General features: G+C 48.2%; 1 protein-coding gene across 4 annotated transcripts in view; it reads left to right on the top strand.

The window, feature by feature from the left end:
- Nucleotides 1-1,749: 1,749 nt before the first annotated feature.
- BCAS4 (breast carcinoma amplified sequence 4) overlaps nucleotides 1,750-18,654 on the top strand; it is an 85,265-nt gene continuing 68,360 nt past the window's right edge. The window contains exon 1 of one of the 4 annotated variants that reach the window (XM_055266285.2): nucleotides 1,750-2,028. In XM_055266285.2, the coding sequence (XP_055122260.1) occupies nucleotides 1,849-2,028 (180 nt within the window). In that variant the 5' untranslated portion in view covers nucleotides 1,750-1,848. Of the gene's footprint in view, nucleotides 2,029-6,969; nucleotides 7,354-18,654 lie in introns of those variants that run through there. The other 3 variants (XM_055266284.2, XM_055266283.2, XM_063633406.1) reach the window with 3 other exon arrangements.

The raw sequence follows: 18,654 nt of genomic DNA, 5'->3' as shown, positions 1-18,654 counted from the left end.
AGGGGATGGTGAGGAGGGCTCAGAGCATCAGGGAAATCGTGACAATGACGAATGGCCAAGTGTGGGCTCAGTGAGTTCCTGTAAAACCCTTAAGCACTTGAGGCCCAAGTCTTTGCCAAGAATTTTCCAGAAAATGACTGGCCTGAAGGCCTGGATATTTGGATAGGGAGAAATTAGCAGTGGACAGATTTGGAAGTGGGAACTGTGCAGTGATGGACTACACAAAAGGCAGGTCAAACGTGTCGTTTAGGCCCCTACCTAGGGTGGCCAACCACAATATAAATTCAGATTTAATAGAGAGGAAGGTGTGGGACGTCCTATATATTTATTTGCACCCTTGATACCAGCCCCCCCTTTGTAAAAAAACAATGAAAGACAGGGTTTCACTGTGTCACACAGGCTGGAGTGCAGTGGTGTGATCATAGCTCGCTGTAGCCTCAAACTCCTGGCCTCAAACAATCCTCCTGCATCTGCCTCTCCAGTAGGTAGGACTACAGTTGTGCACCACCACACCCTGCAATTTTGATTTTTTTCTTTTCTTTTGGAGAAATGGAGTCTCCTTATGTTTGCCCAAGCAGCTCAGCCTTTTTTGTTTTTCTTTTTTTAAGGCGATTTAACATTTAAAGAAAAGTCAGCAGGCGGGGGGTGGTGGCCCATACCTGTAATCCTAGCACTTTGGGAGGCCGAAGCAGGTGGCTCACCTGAGGTCAGGAGTTCGAGACCAGCCTGGCCAACATGGCGAAACCCCGTCTCTACTAAAAAATACAAAAATTAGAATTAGCCGGGCGTGGTGACAGGCGCCTGTAATCCCAGCAACTCGGGAGGCCGAGGGAGGGGGAGAATTGCTTGAACCCGGAAGGTGGAGGTTACAGTGAGCCGAAATCGCACCATTGCACTCCAGCCTGGGCGACAGACCGAGACTCCCTCTCCAAAAAAAAAACACAAAAATTAATTAGTTAATTAAAAATAAAAATAAGTCATCAAACGAAAAATCAAAACTTCCGACTTTTCTTATACCTATTTGCCTTTTAGTACTTTCCTCATTAGCACTGTTGGGGTGGGAGATGCTTCAGCCCCAGGGCTTGTAAAGGGTCTATCTAGGCCAGCCTCTGAGGGCATGGAGGGAGTGGGGGCGGTTGTGAAATTTAGTGCGCTCAATAGTTTCCTGGTGAAGCTTATTTTAAAATCTGCACCGAAGAGGAAGACGAGGACCATTACACTCGGCCTTTCCTAAATTCCAGGACCCTCCGCCCAATGCAAACTAGATGCTTTAGTAGGATGGGAATAGGCGGGGGGCGGACGGCTTTGGGCTTCCTCTAAGCTAGCGCCTCTCTAACCCGGACGCCCGTTAGAATCACCCGGGGAGCTTTAGAAACTACCGATGCCCAAGCCCCACTCCGAAGGATTCCGACTTAATCCGCCTGGTGCGAGGCCTGGTTTCCGGGCTTTTAAAAGCTCCCTGGGGATTCTATTGTACGGCCCGGGGCCGGGAGCCCGTACTCTACCCGGATTCCGATGGGAAGGGGTGGCTTGCTCCAGTGGTTCTCAAATTTAGCTTTGGGTCAACAATCTGGTTGGAACCACCTAACAAACATCAAAAGATCCTGATGCCCAGGTCTTAACCCAGAGACGGTGTGGTCCGGGCTTGGGAAATTCTAAAAAAGCTCCAGGTGACTGCCATCTGCAAGCGAGTTTGCAAAGCACTGATGCCCAGGTGCTGCGGGGGCGGGCGCAGCGCGCTCCGCTCGCCACTGGGTGGCGCTGCCCGCTCGGCCCGGCGCTTCTGGAGCTGCGAGCCGGGACCGCGGGAGCGCACCTGCCCCGCCTCCGCCAGGCGGGCCGCGGGGCATGCAGCGGACCGGGGGCGGGGCTCCGAGGCCCGGGCGCTACCACGGGCTCCCAGGTAGCCTTCGCCAGCCAGACCCCGCCACCCTCCTGATGCTGCTCGTGGACGCCGATCGGCCGGAGCCCGTGCGCAGCGGAGCGCGCGAGCTCGCGCTCTTCCTGACCCCCGAGGCTGGGGCCGAGGTAGGGGACGGGGCTGTGGAGTTGGAGGAGAGGGTTCTCGCGGTTAGGGGTCTGGGCTCCGGACCCTCGGCTTCCCCGGAGCATCCTCTCGCTGCCGGAGTGGGGGGCCCGGGGATTCTCCCCTTCCCGAAGGGTGGCTGCGGGGCGCCACCCAGAGATGCGCAGCGGGTCGTCCCTGCTCCCTCCTCCGGGCGACACCGGGCCCTGGAGGCCCAGGCTCGCTTTCCCTCCCCACCCGGGTCCCCCAGCATCCGCCGAGTCCTGAGGCGCCGCCCTTTGCCAGTCCGGCCCTGGGAGAGGCGGACCCCGGGACCGCCCCTGCCCCGGCTACCTCCGAGCGGTGCCCGGGCCGAACGGCACCTCAGGCTGCGGCTGTGCGGGGAGCCCCGAGGCCGCGCTGCGCTGCTGCAGCTCGGAGCGAAAACACCACGCCTCTGTCTGCGCTTTCTATTTTAAAAGCACCAGTGAAAAGCAGACCTAAGACGAGACCCTCCACCTTCCGGCTGGAGGCATCTGTCGACGGTGCTGTGAAAAAGTTACTTGCCTGAGTTCACTAGGAGTTATTTACGGTCAGAAATTAAACCCATTCTCTTTTTAAACCACAAAAGCAGTACAGGAGTATTTAAAATAAAGGCTATGCACCCCTTTCTCTTTTCTCTCCCACCCCAATTCTAGTTTTCTTAGAAAACCAGCATTAACAGTTTGGTATAAATCATTCCGGACAGTTAAAATGCATTTACAAATGTAGATATCTGTATATCTGTATCTGTCTAGGCAGAGTATTGGCTCGCGCCAGTGGTCCCAGCATTCTGGGAGGCTGAGGCAGGAGGATTACTTGGGATGGGGATAGGGGACGGGGAAGAGTGAGGCTGCAGTGAGGCTTGATCATGCCACTGCGCTCCAGCCTGGGCGACAGAGTGAGACATTTAAAAAAAAATCTATCTCGCCAGGCGTGGTGGCTCACGCCTGTAATCCCAGAACTATTAGGAGACCGAGACGGGTGGATCACCTGAGGTCAGGAGTTTGAGACCAGCCTGACCAACATGGCGAAACCCCGTCTCTACTAAAAATACAAAAATTATTCAGGCGTGTAATCCCAGCTACTTGGGAGGCTGAGGCAGGAGGATCGCTTGAACCTGGGAGGCAGAGGTTGCAGTGAGCTGAGATCAGCCATTGCATTCCAGCCTGGGCAAAAAGAGCAAAACTCCCTCTCAAAAAAAAAAAAAAAACCATAAAATATCTTTCCATGTGTGCATATATATATATATATATACACACACACACACACACACATAGATATGGGTTTTCTCTTTTTTCTTTTTATTTTTCTCCATATATTTTTATTTATTTTATTTATTTTTTTTTTTTTTGAGATGGAGTCTTGCTCTGTCACCAGGCTGGAGTGCAGTGGCATGATCTCAGCTCACTGCAACCTCCGCCTCCCGAGTAGCTGGGACTACAGGCGTGTGCCACAATGCTCAGCTAATTTTTGCATTTTTCAGTAGAGACGGGGTTTCACCATGTTGGCCAGGATGATCTCTATCTCTTGACCTCGTGATCCACCCGCCACAGCCTCCCAAAGTGCTGGGATTACAGGCGTGAGCCACTGCGCCCAGCCATCTCCATATATTTTTAAAATAATTTTTGAACAGAAGTTTTTAGTTTTAGTTTTTTTTTTTTTTTTTTTTTGACAGGGTTTCACTTTGTCACCCAGGCTGGAGTGCAGTGACACAATCATAGCTCAATGCAGCCTCAACCTCCTGGGCTCAAGTGATCCTCTCACCTCAGCCTGCTGCATAGCCAGGACCACAGGTGCGCACCACCATGTCAGGTTAACTTTTAAAACAAAGTTCTTTTGTGGAGACGAGATCTCACTATGTTGCCCACTTGAATTCCTGGGCCCAAGAGATCCTCTGGCCTCAGCCTCCCAAAGTGCTGGGATTATAGGCATGCGCCACCATGCCTGGCCCATCTATATTAGTTTTAAATGAAACCTCACTTGCTGCTGTAATACTGTCCTGCAACTTGCTTTTCTTTACTCAAAATAGCATAGGCAAATGTGTGGGGACTACTAATGGGAAGGTATGGGGCTTCGTTTTGGTGTAATGAACATGTTCTGGATGTTAGATAGTTGTGATGGTTGCACAAATTTGTGAATATACTGAAAACTGCTGAATCGTACACTTTAAAAGGGTGAATTTTGTGGTTTGTAAATTATATCTCAATTTAAAAAATAGCATGGAGGCAGGATACAGTGGCTTATGCCTGTAATTCCAGCGACTTGGGAAGCTGAGGTGGGAGGATCACTTGAGACCAGGAGTTCAAGACCAGTCTGGGCAACGCAGGGAAACCCCTGTCTCTACAAAAAAATGCAAAAAGATAAAAAATTAAAAATAACACGAACAAAAATTTAAAAATTAAAAATAACATGAGCATGTATCCATAAACACTGTCCAATAGAAATATAATTGGAGCTACAAATGTGAGCTACCTATGCAATTTTTCTTTTTTTTTTTGAGACAGTTTCACTCTTGTTGCCCAGGCTGGAGTGCAATGGTGTGATCTTGGCTCACCGTAACCTCCGCCTCCTGGTTTCAAACGATTCTCCTGCCTCAGCCTCCCAAGTAGCTGGGATTACAGGCGTGCACCACCACGCCCGGCTTATTTTATATTTTTAGTAGAGATGGGGTTCCTCCATGTTGGTCAGGCTGGTCTCGAACTCCTGGCCTCAGATGATCCGCCCGCCTCGGCCTCCCAGAGTGCTGGGATTACAGGTGTGAGCCACTGTGCCTGGCCACCTACGCAATTTTTAGTGTTCTAGGAGCCACATGAAAAAGAAACAGGTGGCCAGGCACCATGGCTCACACCTGTAATTCCAGCATTTTGGGAGGCCAAGGCAGGCGGATCACTTGAGGCCAGGAGTTTGAGACCAGCCTGGCTAACGTGGTGGAACCCTGTCTCTACTAAACATACAAAAATTAGCCAGATGTGGTGGCATAAGCCTGTAATTCCAGCTACTTGGGAGGCTGAGGCACAAGAACCGCTTGAACCTGGGAGGTGGAGGTTGCAGTGAGCCGCGATCACGCCAGTGCACTCCAGCCTGGGCAGTAGAGTGAGACTCTGTCTCAAAAAACAAAACAAAACAAAACAAAACAAAACAAAACAAAACCAAAAGAATTAAAAAAGAAAAGAAACAGGTGAAATTAATTTCAATATATTTAAAATAACAGTATATCTGGGCCAGGTGCAGTGGCTCATGCCTGTAGTCCCAGCACTTTGGGAGGCCAAGACTGGAGGATCACTTGAGCCCAAGGAGTTCAAGACCAGCCTGGGCAACATAGTGAGGCCCCGTCTCTAGTTAATAAAAAAAAAAAATAAAAAGTATATCCAAAATATTTCAACACATGATCACTAGTACAAAGTTAATGAAATTTTATGTTCTGTTCTGTGTCCTGAGTTTTCAAAATCAGGCTTTTGATACTGAACTTTCAGTCCATCTCAGCTTGGACTGGGCACATTTGAAGTGTTCGGTAGTCCCATGAGATGTGGGGCTGCCATGTTGGAGAGCCTAGGTCTCCGTCACCCTGTGGCTTCCTAGTGTCCTACGATGAAATAGTAATTGCTCCCATTCCTGAGCACATACTGTGTGGCACCAGTTTGCCAAACTGTGTTCATGGCTTACGTCATTGTGTCATGGCAGTGACCCGGTGACTGGGATGGTGTTATGTTGATTTTATAGCTCAGCAAACAGAGGCCCTCACGGCATAAATGACTTCGTGTGGATGGACCGTAATTTATGAATCATTCATAAATGGTTCAGGGCTGCTGTGTTTTGCCAGGCAGGGTCCTGGTGGAGGCTCCACGCTCCCCAAGCATACTTTGGTCTAGTGTCCCAGGGACTCTGGCACAGACATTTAGGTTGTCTGTGACTTTTCACTGCCTTTAGCATCCTGAGTGCATTTCTTGTTCCTTCTCTCCCTTACTCTCAGCAGCGACATGTCATTGTGCCCAGTGGCTAAGCCCCAGCTTCATTTTGTCTCTATTAGGAATAGTCTTTAAGAGAAACTGCGTGTATTAATTTCATTTTCTCACTCAGGGCTGTCTTTAACTCAGTCATGGGTTTGCTTATGCTCATTTGCAAGGGATGTGTAATAAACAGCCCCAACTCCCTGTAGCTCCATGCAGCCATAACCCACTGAAAGCACTTGTTGAAGTTTATTTACCAAAAGAAACAGAAACTGCGCCAGAGCAGAGTCACGTGCAGCCTCCACTTTTAAAGCTTAATTCATTAGCAGATCCCCAACCCGGAACAGTTTCCAGGTGGGCAGATGAGCAGGAAAAGGAAAACCTGGTTTGCGAACAGGCCTGGACAGCAGCCTCCTCCCAACCAGCCTGTCTCCCAGGAGCACTTTTGCCTCTTCCATGGAGCAGTAGAAATCTCAGTCCAGGCAACCCCAGCCTCAGAGGGCCTGGGCCTCCCAGTGAAGTGGGGCCTGCTTCATTCAGCACCTTCAGCCTCGGTATGTGCCAAGTCTTTCCTGGAGCTGGGGACACCACAGGCAGTGAGACACACGAAGCCCTTCCCCCGTGGCACTGCCAGACAGTAAACACATAACAAGGCCAGACACAGTGGCTCACGCCTGTAAATCCTAGCACTTTGGGAGGCTGAGGTGGGCGGATCCTTTGTGCCCAGGAGTTCGAGACCAGCCTGGACAACATGGCAAAATCCCATCTTTACAAAAATTAGCTGGGCGTGGTGGTATGTGCCTGTGGTCCCAGCTGCTAGGGAGGCCGAGATGGGAAGATCACCTGGGCTCTGGGAGGTGGAGGTTGCAGTGAGCTGAGATCACATCACTGCACTCCAGCCTGGGCGACAGAGTGAGACCCATCTCAAAAAAGAAAGCAAAATGAAACCGTAACAAAACCTCTAAACTGTAATGAATGCTACAAAGCACAGACATGGGCGGATGTGAGATAGGGCACCTGTGTGTGCAGAGAGACTCAGGAGGGGAAATAGAAAGTTATTGTCTGGGTGCAGTCATGGAGGTCTTCCCTGAGGCAGCATTGTCTTAGGATGAGCCCTGAGCCTCAATAGGAGTTGGCTGGCTGAGGAGAAAAATATCCCAGGCAGAGAGAAAGTTCTTGCAAAAGTCCTGGGATGGGATGAAGCAGGGGGTTTTGGGGGATGGAGAGAAGAGCAGCTGGTGGGAGGGGGAGCAGCAGGAGATGGGGCAAGTGAGGGGGCACAAGCTCTGCCTGGACTTCACTCTGCTTTCCCCAGATGGAGGAGCTGCTGAGGGGCGGTGCCTGGAGCTGGGCTGGCAGGTGAGTTACTGTTTCCAGGGCCTTGGGTTTTCTGTTCAACCAGTTCCCTGCCACCCCTCTTTCTGGTTTGAACTTCTTTTTTTTTTTTTTTTTTTTTTTTGAGACAGAGTCTTGCTCTTGTCACCCAGGCTGGAGTACAGTGGCACAGTCTCAGCTCACTGCAACCTCCACCTCCTGGGTTCAAGCTATTCTCCTGCCTCAGCCTCCTGCGTAGCTAGGATTACAGGTGTGTGCCGCCACACCCGGCTAATTTTTGTATTTTTAGTAGAGACGGAGTTTCGCCATGTTGGCCAGGCTGGTCTCGAACCTCTGTCCTCAGGTGATCTGCCTGCCTCAGCCTCCCAAAATGTTAGGATTACAGGCATGAGCCACCGCGCCTGGCGAACTTTTGATTTTTCTATAGTCAGGATGAGAGAAAAGAGAAATATTTCTCCAAACTCTGTACCTGGACAAAAGTAGAAAAATGTAAATTAGCCAAAGGTGGCCTTGAGTTTCAAGAAAAATGTGGGAGAGGAGTTTTCTTTAACAGAAGCTAAGAATGTTACATCCAACCTGCCAACGCAACGCATCTATGGGAAACTTCCTAACATGTGTCCCATCCTTGTGTGACCTCCTGGTCCCCTTTGGGCATTCAAGTTTGGGATGCTGGATTAGAAGTCTGTGATGGGGGGCCGGGCGCCGTGGCTCACGCCTGTAATTCTCACAGTTTGGGAGGCCGAGGCGGGTGGATCACTTGATGTCAGGAGTTCGAGGCCAGGCTGGCCAACATGGTAAAACGCTGTCTCTACTAAAAATACAAAATTAGTTGCGCGTAGTGGCAGGTGCCTCTAATCCCAGGTACTTATGTGGCTGAGGCAGGAGAATTGCTTGAACTTGGGAGGTGGAGGTTGCAGCGAGCGGAGATCGTGCCACTGTACTCCAGCCTGGGCAACAAGAGTGAGACTCTGTCTCAAAAAAAAACAAGTCTGTTAGGGGGACTCCAGGGTATGGTCTACTGTCTCAAAGATGTAGTTCCAATATTTATTCCTTAAATTTTGTTTTGAGATGGGGTCTTGCTATGTTGCCCAGGCTGGTCTCGAATTCCTGGGCTCAAGCAATCTGCCCACCTCAGCCTCCCAAAGTGTTGGGATTACAGGCGTGAGCCACCGCGCCTAGCCCATTCCTTAATTGTATGGCAAACCTGCATCATGCCATTCTGCTGTAGGCACTGGGCGAGACCAGCAAGATAGGCATGGTACCTGGTGTTGCAGGTGGAGAGGAAGATAAGCAGTGACAAACAGAGTGACTAAATGCTGATAAACGCCACACAGGAGACACCTGAGGGGTGATAGGGACTGAGGGGAAGGAGGATGGGAAGGACCGGAGGGCAAAGATTTGACAGCAGATGCCTGGCTACAGGGGGATGGGAAGGACCAGAGGGCAAAGATCTGACAGCAGATGCCTGGCCACAGGGGAAAGATGAGGGACTGGGAGGTGCCTGAGTGGAGGGATCTCAGTGACCACAGGGGTGTGGGGGGAGGTAGACAGGGCCATACCAGGGCCTGGGTCCCCAGGGGAGTGCATTTTCAAAATCAGGTTGTGATTTATCGACTTGTGCTAGGCATGGTAGCTCATGCCTGTAGTCCCCCCAGTTTGGGAGGCTGAGGTAAGAGGATCACTTGAGTGCAGAAGTTTGAGGTTGCAGTGAGCTATGAGTGCCACTACACTCTAGCCTGGGTGACAGAGCAAGACCTGGCTCAAAAATAATAAACGAAAAGCTTCATGGCCATGTGGCTGCGGTGTTAGAATGCACTGGGGGGACCGCAGTGGCAGCAGGGAGACCAGAGACGGATGGTGCGCCATCCAGGTGGACAAGGACTGAGCTGGCCGCCTCCCTGCAGCAGAACCTTCCGGGGCATGAGGAGCCAGGGCCAAGGCAGGTGCTGGGAGAGGCAGCTTTTCTGAGATGTGTCTGACTTTCTACCCACAAAACCTGCTCAGGAGCGGAGGGGGCCTTCCTCAGGGCTCTGGCAGCCTCTCATCACAGGACGTGGTCTTGCTTTGGGTGAGGGTCCGCCTAGAGCCTTGGATGAAGGTTTCCCATCTGGCCGACCTTCAGCGTCACACAGAGGCCTTAAAACAAACATGTTAGGCCAGGCATGTTGGCCCATGCCTGTAATCCCAGCACTTTGGGAAGCTGAGACAGGTGGATCACTTGAGGTTAGGAGTTTGAGACCAGCCTGGCCAACATGGTGAAACCCCATCTCTACTAAAAAAATACAAAAATTAGCTGGGCATGGTGGTGGGCACCTGTAATCCCAGCTACTTGGGAGGCTGAGGCAGGAGAATCATTTGAACCCGGGAGGCAGAGTTTGTGGTGAGCCGAGATTGTGCCACTGCACTCCAGCCTGGGTGACAGAGCGAGACTCCATCTCAAAAAACAAACAGAACACGTTGGCTGGCCGTGGTGGCTCACACCTGTAATCCCAACACTTTGGGAGGCTGAGGCGGGCAATCACTTGAGGCCAGGAGTTTGAAACCAGCCTGGCCAACATGCAAAACCCAGTCTCTACAAAAAATACAAAAATTAGCCAGGTGTGGCGGTGTGCACCTACAGTCCCAGCTACTCGGGAGGCTGGGGCATGAGAATCGCTCGAATCTGAAATGTGGAGGTTGCAGTGAGCCAAGATCGCACCACTACACTCCAGCCTGGGCGACAGAGCAAGACTCTGTCTCAAAAAACAAAACAAAACAAAACACATTACCAAAGATTGGAAAGAGCCCAGTGCCCATCAGTGCGGGCCAGTGCCATAGCGATGCTTCTGATGAGTGGAGCAGTAGCGGCTGCAGTGGGAGTCAGCGCTACTTGTGCCTGTGCACAGCAGCGTTCAGCACAGAGTGCTGAGTGAGAGGTGCAAGGGGCGTGTGTGTGTGCGCTGCCGTCTTCTGTAAATAAAAACAGAAGGCAAAAAATATGTATTTTCATGCATCTATAAACGGGAGATTCAATTAAATCAGTTTCTCGGGTGGGGTGGGGTATAGGCATGGTTGAGAGCACTAGTATAGATTATAGTTCTCGAACTTTACAAACTTTGGCATAATTTGAGGATCTTTAAAAAACACTAGCTGGGGTCAGATGCAGTATCTCATGCCTCCAATCCCAGCACTTTGGGAGACCGAAGCGAGAGGATTGCTTAAGCTCAGGAGATCGAGACCAGCCTAGGCAATATAGCAAGACCATGTCTCTACAAAATAAAATAATAAATTAGCCGGGCGTGGTGGCACACGCCTGTAGTCCCAGCTTGTGGGCTGTGATCGCACCACTGTACTTCAGCCTTAGGGACAGAGTGAGACTAGACTCCAAAAAAGAGAAAAATCCTGATTGCCTGCCCCCATCCCTGAGTATTCTGATTTAATTCATGTGGTTGCAGCCTGGTCATTGGAATTATAAAAGCTCTCCAGGAGGATTTTAAGCCTGGAAGTGATCTGGTCTGATTGGTCTGTTGGAAAATCACTCTGGGGGCTGGTGGAAAATGAATTATAGGGAGGATCCCATGAAGCGGGGCGTGTGGGCCTGGGATCTGGATTTCTTGTTTTTTGAAATGGAGTTTCGCTCTTGTTGTCCAGGTTGGAGTACAATGGCGCGATCTCAGCTCACTGCAACCTCTGCCTCCCAGGTTCAAGCGATTCTCCTGCTTCAGCCTCCCAAGTAGCTGGAATTACAGGCGCCTGCCACCACACCTGGCTAATTTTTGTATTTTCAGTAGAGGCGGGGTTTCACCATGTTGGCCAGGCTGATCTCGAACTCCTGACCTCCAGTGATCTGCCCGCCTGGGCCTCCCAAAGTGCTGGGATTATAGGTGTGAGCCACTGCACCCAGCCTCATGCTTTTTTCACTCATGTTTTGGAGACCTTTTTATATGAATGCACAGGAGCTATCTGATTATTTTCAGCAGTTAGACAGAATTTCATTGTCTGTCTGAATGACACTTTAGGTAACCATTCCTCTGTTGATAGACATTTAAGTTATGTGGAATTTTTTGCTGTCACAAAGTGTCCTGCAATAAATATCTCTCCACATACATCATTTTGCATTTATGCAAATATGTAGGATAAATACCTAGAAGGTGTATTACTGTGTCTAAGGACACATGCATTTTAGACAAGATTGAGTGCGTTTAGGGCGGTATGGCCATAGCCAGCACATGCATTTTAAATGTTGGTTACTGTTGCCAAATTAACCTTCCCGGAAGTCAGGGTCTGCATGATTTTAGAGCAAAGTAGTCAGCCCCTTCTGGACACTCAAACCTCAAGATCAAGCGTCCTTTTGGGACCAGGATGGGAACTCTGTCTTGCTTCGGGGACCTGAGAGGAAAGAGTTCCCGAGTTTCTTCTCTGGGCGGTGGGTCGTTGTTTAACCTGCCAACTCCTTCGTGGTTTGCAGTTCAAACTTAAGGCTACTCAGAGAATCACTTCATTTGCTCCCTGGCTTCCGGGATCTTTCAACCTTCATTTCATCACTTTCATCTTGTGCATAGAGATGAGGATGCTTTTTCTGCCTGGGCTGAATGGACCTTGCTATGCTAAGATTCTTCAGTATTCGTGTGTGTGTGTGTGTGTGTGTGTGTGTGTGTGTGTTTAAGCAGCATTATTGAGATGTGATTTGCATACATATAATTCACCTGTTTAAAGTGTATAATTTAATGGCTTTTAGCATATTCACAGAGTTGTACAACCATCAACCACAACCAATTTTAGAACATTTTTATGACCCCAAAAGGAAACACTGCACCCGTTATCTGTCATTCCCCAACCCCCCACCACGAATCTCCTTCCCATCTCTGTAGATTTGCCTGTTCTGGTATTTCATGTGTGTTTGTGTTTTAAAAACACAGATTGGCCAGAGGCTTGAAGGCCACATTCAGCCCACAGACAGTTTTATTTGGCCGTCATAGTGTTTTTTAACTTATCAGGCTAGTTTTGAACATTTTCAAATCAAGAGAATTTGCATAAACATCTGGATTGCCATTTGTCTTGAATAAAGCAGGGTTGGCACATCCCTACCTGGCACAAGCTGGGGCCCAGTAGCAGCCAACCCATTTAAATAGGGTCTCCTGTTTGCTACAGTCTCCACCCCTCCCTGTTGTCTCCCTGACCTGGAGGCTGAACATCAGCTGCTCTTTATGACCCCACCTGCACTGCTGTTTTTCTTAGAAGTAAAATCTCTCTGTCAAAAGTGGGAAACTGGCCAAAGCGGTGGTTCATGCCTGTAATCCCAGCACTTTGGGAGGCCGAGGTGGGCGGATCACCTGAGGTCAGTAGTTCAAGACCAGCCTGGACAACATGGCGAAACCTGTCTTTTCTAAAAATACAAAACTTAGCCAGGCGTGGTGGTGGGCTCTTGTAGTCCCAGCTAGTTAGGAGGCTCTGAGGTAGGAAAATCACTTGAACCCGGGAGGCAGCGATTGCACTGAGTTGAGATCGTGCCATTGCACTCCAGCCTGGGCGACAGAGTGAGACTCCGTCTCAAAAAAAAAAAAAAAAAAGTGGGAAACTGAACATAAACAGTTTGCAGAAGACAGTCTTCAGCACAGCCCACTTCTCTTGTATTTATTGCCTGCATGGCTTCGGTGTCCTTTGAGTTTGGAGACCCTAGTAGGGTTCTTTTAAATGAAGGTGGCATCTCACTGGGAGTGACCCAGAGAAGTGACTTAGCTTCCTTAGCTTCTGTTATGAGACAGAGTCTGTGGATTGTTTTTCTCACAGTTTTCAAATGGGGAGTCAGAAGCACAGAGATGGTCAGAGGTGCAGCTGAGACCACGCAACATAAAATGCAAGGCTGGGACTAAGGCGCCGCCCAGGCTGCTGTTCTCAGGCTACAGCTCTTCCAGGCAGTACACGTCCTCCCCTTCCCTTCTCTCTCTTTCTCTCTTTCATCTTCCTTTCTTTTCCACAATGAATATTCATGAACACTGTATTGATTACCAATCACTGGGTAGCAAACTATCCCAAACCTAGCAGCTTCAAGCAACTGCCATTTCATACGGTTCATGCATGGACTGCATTCAGCTGGAGGATTGGCCACCCTGGCAGTCCGGCATGGCCTTGCCCATGTGTCTAGCAGTTGCTGCTGGCTATTGGCTGGGGCATCTCAGTTCTCCTCCATGTGGCCTCTCAACCTCTACAGCCTCACTGGCCTCTACAGAAGAGTTGCCTGGACTTCTTTTTTTCTTAAATTTTATTATTATTATTATTTTTAATTTTGGGGGGTATATAGTAGGTATATATATTCAGGGTGTACATGAGATGTTTTGATACAGGTATGCAATGTGAAATAAGCACATCATGGAGAATGGGCTATCCATCCCCTCAAGCATTTATCCTTTGAGTTACAAACAGTCCAATCATACTTTTTTTTTTTTTTTTTTTTGAGACCGAGTCTCACTCTGTTGCCCAGGCTGGAGTGCAGTGGCAAGATCTTGGGTCACTGCAACCTCCACCTCCTGGGTTCAAATAATTCTTGTGTCTCAGCCTCCCAAATAGCTGGGATTACAGGCATGCACCACCACACGCGGCTAATTTTTGTATTTTTAGTAGAGACGGGGTTTTACTATGTTGGCCAGACTGGTCTTGAACTCCTGGCCTCAGGTGATCTGCCTGCCTTGGCCTCAAAAAGTGCTGGGATTACAGGCGTGAGCCACCGCACCCAGCCCAATTATACTCTTTAAGTTACATTATTTTCTTTTTTTGAGACAGGACCTCACTCTGTCACCTAGGCTGGAGTGCAGTGGCAGAATCTTTTTTCACTGCACCCTCCACTTCCTGGCTCAAGCGATCCTCCCACCCCAGCCTCCCAAGTAGCTGGGACTACAGGCATGTGCCACCATGCCCAGCTAATTTTTGTATTTTTTTGTAGAGATGGGGTTTCACCATGTTGCCCAGGCTGGTCTCGCTCGAACTCTTGACCTCAAGTGATCTGCCTGCCTCAGCCTTCCAAAGTGCTGGGATTACAGGCATAGGCCACTGCACCTGGACTTTAAGTTATTTTATTTTTTAATTTCAATAGGTTTTTGGGGAACAGGTGGTGTTTGGTTATATGAATAAGTTCTTTAGTGAGTGGTGATTTCTGAGATTTTGCTGCAGCACCCATCATCTAAATAGAGTACACGGTACCCACTGTGCAGTCTTTTACCCCTCACCTACCTCCCACCCTTTCCCCTAAGTCCCCAAAGTCCATTGTATCATTTTTATGCCTTTGTGTCCTCATAGCTTAGCTCTTACTTACGAGCGAGAACATACAATGTTTGGTTTTCCATTTCTGAGTTACTTCGCTTAGAGTAATGGTCTCCATTTCCATCCAGGCTGCTGCAAATGCCATTATTTCATTTCTTCTTATGGCTGAGTTGTATTCCATGGTATCTATATGTATATATGCCACATATTCTTTTTTTTTTTTTTTTTTTTTCAGACGGGAGTCTCACTCTCTCACCCAGGCTGGAGTGCAGTGGCACAATCTTGGCTCACTGCAGGCTCTGCCTCCCGGGTTCACGCGATTCTCCTGCCTCAGCCTCCTGAGTAGCTGGGATTACAGGTGCCCGCCACCATGCTCGGCTAATTTTTTTTTTGTATTTTTTAATAGAGGTGGGGTTTCATCGTGTTAGCCAGGATGGTCTTGATCTCCTGACCTTGTGATCTGCCTGCCTCGGTCTCCCAAAGTGCTGGGATTACAGGTGTGAGCCACTGCGCACGGCCGTGCCACATATTCTTTATCCACTTGTTGATTGATAGGCATTTGGGCTGGTTCCATATTTTTGCAATTGCTAATTATGCTGCAGTAAACGTGCATGTGTAAGTATCTTTTTCATATAATGACTTCAAGATACCCAGTAGTGGGGTTGCTGGATCAAATGGTAGGTCTACTTTTAGTTCTTTAAGGAATCTCCACACTGTTTTCCATAGTGATTGTACTAGTTTACATCCCCACTAACAGCGTAAAAGTGTTTTCATTCCCACTAACAGCGTAAAAGCGTTCCTTTTCACTGCATCCATGCTAACATCTATTATTTTTTGATTTTTTGATTATAGCCATTCTTGCAGGAGTAAGGTGGTATCGCATTGTGGTTTCGATTTGCATTTCCTTGATCATTAGTGATGTTGATCATTTTTTCATATGTTTTTTGGCCACTTGTGTATCTTGCTTTGAGAATTGTCTATTCATGTCCTCAGCCCACTTTTTGATGGGATTGTTTTTTCTTGCCTGGTATTCTGGATATTAATCCCTTGTCAGATGCATAGATTGTGAAGATTTTCTCCCACTCTGTGGGTTGTCTGTTTACTCTGCTGATTATTTCTTTTGCTGTGCAGAAGCTTTTTAGTTTAATTAAGTCCCAACTATTTATCTTTGTTTTTATTGCATTTGCTTTGGGTTCTTGGTCATGAAGTGTTTGCCTAAGCCAATCTCTAGAAGGGTTTTTCCAATGTTATCTTCTAGAATTTTTATGGTTTCAGGTCTTAGATTTAAGTATTTGATGCATCTTGAGTTGATTTTTGTATAAGGTGAGAGATGAGGATCCAGTTTCATTCCCCTACATGTGGCTAGCCAGTTATCCCAGCACCATTTGTTGAATAGGGTGTCCTTTCTCCACTTCATGTTTTTGTTTACTTTGTCAAAGATCAGTTGGCTGTAAGTATTTGGGTTTATTTCTGGATCTCTGTTCTGTTCCATTGGTCTATGTGCCTATTTTTTTTTTAATTTTTTTTTTTTTTGAGACAGAGTTTCACTCTTGTTGCTCAGGCTGTAGTGCAATGGCACAATCTCAGCTCACTGCAACATCAACCTCCTGGGTTCAAGCGATTCTCCTGCCTCAGCGTCCCCAGTAGCTGGGATTACGGGCATGCACTACCACGGCTGGCTGATTTTTGTATTTTAGTAGAGATGTGGTTTCGCCATGTTGGCCAGGCTAGTCTCGAACTCCTGACCTCAAGCGATCCACCTGCCTCGGCCTCCCAAAGTGCTGGGATTACAGGCGTGAGCCACCGCACCCAGCCTTTATAGTATATTTTGAAATCAGATAATGTGATGCCTCCAGATTTGTTCTTTTTGCTTAGTTTTGCCTTGGCTGTGAGGGCTCTTTTTTGGTTCCATATGAATTTTAGGATTTTTTTTTCTAGTTCCGTGAAGAGCGATGGTGGTATTTTGATGGGAATTACATTGAATTTGTAGATTGCTTTTGGCAGTATGGTCATTTTCAGAATATCGATTCTACCCATCTATGAGCATGGGATGTGTTTCCATTTGTTTGTGTCATCAGTGATTTCTTTCATCAGTGTTTTGTAGTTTTCTTTGTAGAAGTCTTTCACCTCCTGGGTTAGGTATATTCCTAAATATTTTATTTTTTGCAGCTGTTGCAAAAGAAGTTGAATTCTTGATTTGATTCTCAGCTTGGTTGCAGTTGGTGTATAGCAGTCTACTGATTTGTGTACATTGGTTTTTATATCCTGGAACTTTGCTGAATGCATTTACCAGTTGTAGGAGCTTTTTGGAGGAGTCTGTAGGGTTTTCTAGGTATACGATCATGTCATCAGCAAACAGCTAGTTTGACTTCCCCTTTACTGGTTTGGATGCCCTTTATTTCTTTCTCTTGTCTGATTGCTCTGGCTAGGACCTCAAAGTTATTTTAAAATGTACAATTAAGTTATTATTGAATCTAGTTGCCCTGTGGTACTGCCTGAACTTCATTATGTGGCTTCTGGCTTCCCGGAGGGTAAATCAGAAGCTTTGAGGTCTCTCAAGGCCTAGACCTGGGAGTCACAGAGCCTTGCTCCCGTCACATCCTATTGGTCTAAGCAAGTCACAGGCCAGCCTAGATTCGGGGATGGGAAGGATTGGATCCCACCTCTTCACCGGAGTTGCTGCAAGGTTGTTTTGCAAAAGCACGTGTGGGATGAGAGGGAGTTGGAGGGCCACCTTTGAAACACAAGTACCTATTATTTGCCAGACTTTGTTCTAGGCTCTGGGAATTGAAAGACAAATAAAAGAGACAAAAACCTGTGTCCTCCAGAGGTTTCATTCTGGTGGGGAAGATGACAGGAAACAAGTTGAGAAAAATAGATAGTATGTTAGATGGTGATAAATGCTAAAGAGAAAAGTAAATTGGGGCAGGAGGACTGGGAGTAGGGGAGCTATAGAGTCAGGGAAAGCCTCACCTGGAAGAAACATTTGAGCAAAAGCTAGAAGGAAGTGAGAGACAACTTTCACCAGTAAAGGGAACAGCAGGTGCAAAGGCCCTGTGGTGAGGCTGTGGCTAGTGTTGTGGGTGGGGACAAGCAACAGGCAGTGAGATCGGGGGAGGTGGAGGCTCCTGATGGAGTAGGGCTTGGGAGGCCCCCATTAGGTGTTTTCTGAGCAGGTAGAAGATGAGGGAGGACTCAAAAAATTGAAGCCAGGCATGGTGGTGCCCATCTGTAGTCCCAGCTACTCAAGAGGCTGAGGCGGGAGGATCCCTGAGGCCCAGGAGTTGGAGGCTGCAGTGAGCTATGGTCCCACCACTGCACTCTAGCCTGGATGACAGAGTGAGACCCTGTCTCTAAGAAAAAAAAATTGGTAAATAATTCATGTATAAATTTATGATTTTAAAGTATATAGTTTGTTGGCTTTTAGTATATTTACTGTATTGTGCAGACATCACCATGACCTAATTCCAGAACATTTCTATGACCCAAAAAAGAAACCCCATCACCATTAGCAGTTATTCCCTCTTCTCCTCTCCCTGCCACTCCATGCAGAGGGGCAACCACGAATCTACTTCTTTCTGTCTCTGTGGATCTGCCTGTCTCTGGACATTCCCTCCCTCCCTCCCTCCCTTCCTTCTTTTCTTTCGAGATGGAGTCTCGCTCTCTCACCCAGGCTGGAGTGCAGTGGCACGATCTTGGCTTACTGCAACCTCCAGTTCCAGGGTTCAAGCGATTCTTGTGCCTCAGCCTCCCGAGTAGTTGGGATTACAGGCTCATGCCACCACGCCTGGCTAATTTTTGTAGTTTTAGTAGAGACGGGGTTTTGCCATGTTGGCCAGGCTGATCTCGAACTCCTGACCTCAAGTGATCTGCCTGCCTCGGCCTCCCAAAATGTTGGGATTACAGGCATGAGCCACTGTGCCCAGCCTGGACATTTCTTATAAGTGGAATCATGTCATGCGTGACCTTTTGTGCCTGGCTTCTCTCACTTAGCATCATGTTTTCAAGGATCATCCATGTTGTAGTGTGTGCCAGTGCTCCATTACCTTTTATGGACAAATGATACTCTGTTGTAGGGATACATCACAT

This window comes from Symphalangus syndactylus, chromosome 24 (assembly GCF_028878055.3).
Source record: "Symphalangus syndactylus isolate Jambi chromosome 24, NHGRI_mSymSyn1-v2.1_pri, whole genome shotgun sequence".
Lineage (NCBI taxonomy): Eukaryota > Metazoa > Chordata > Mammalia > Primates > Hylobatidae > Symphalangus > Symphalangus syndactylus.
This window is presented reverse-complemented; position numbering and strand designations above follow the sequence as displayed.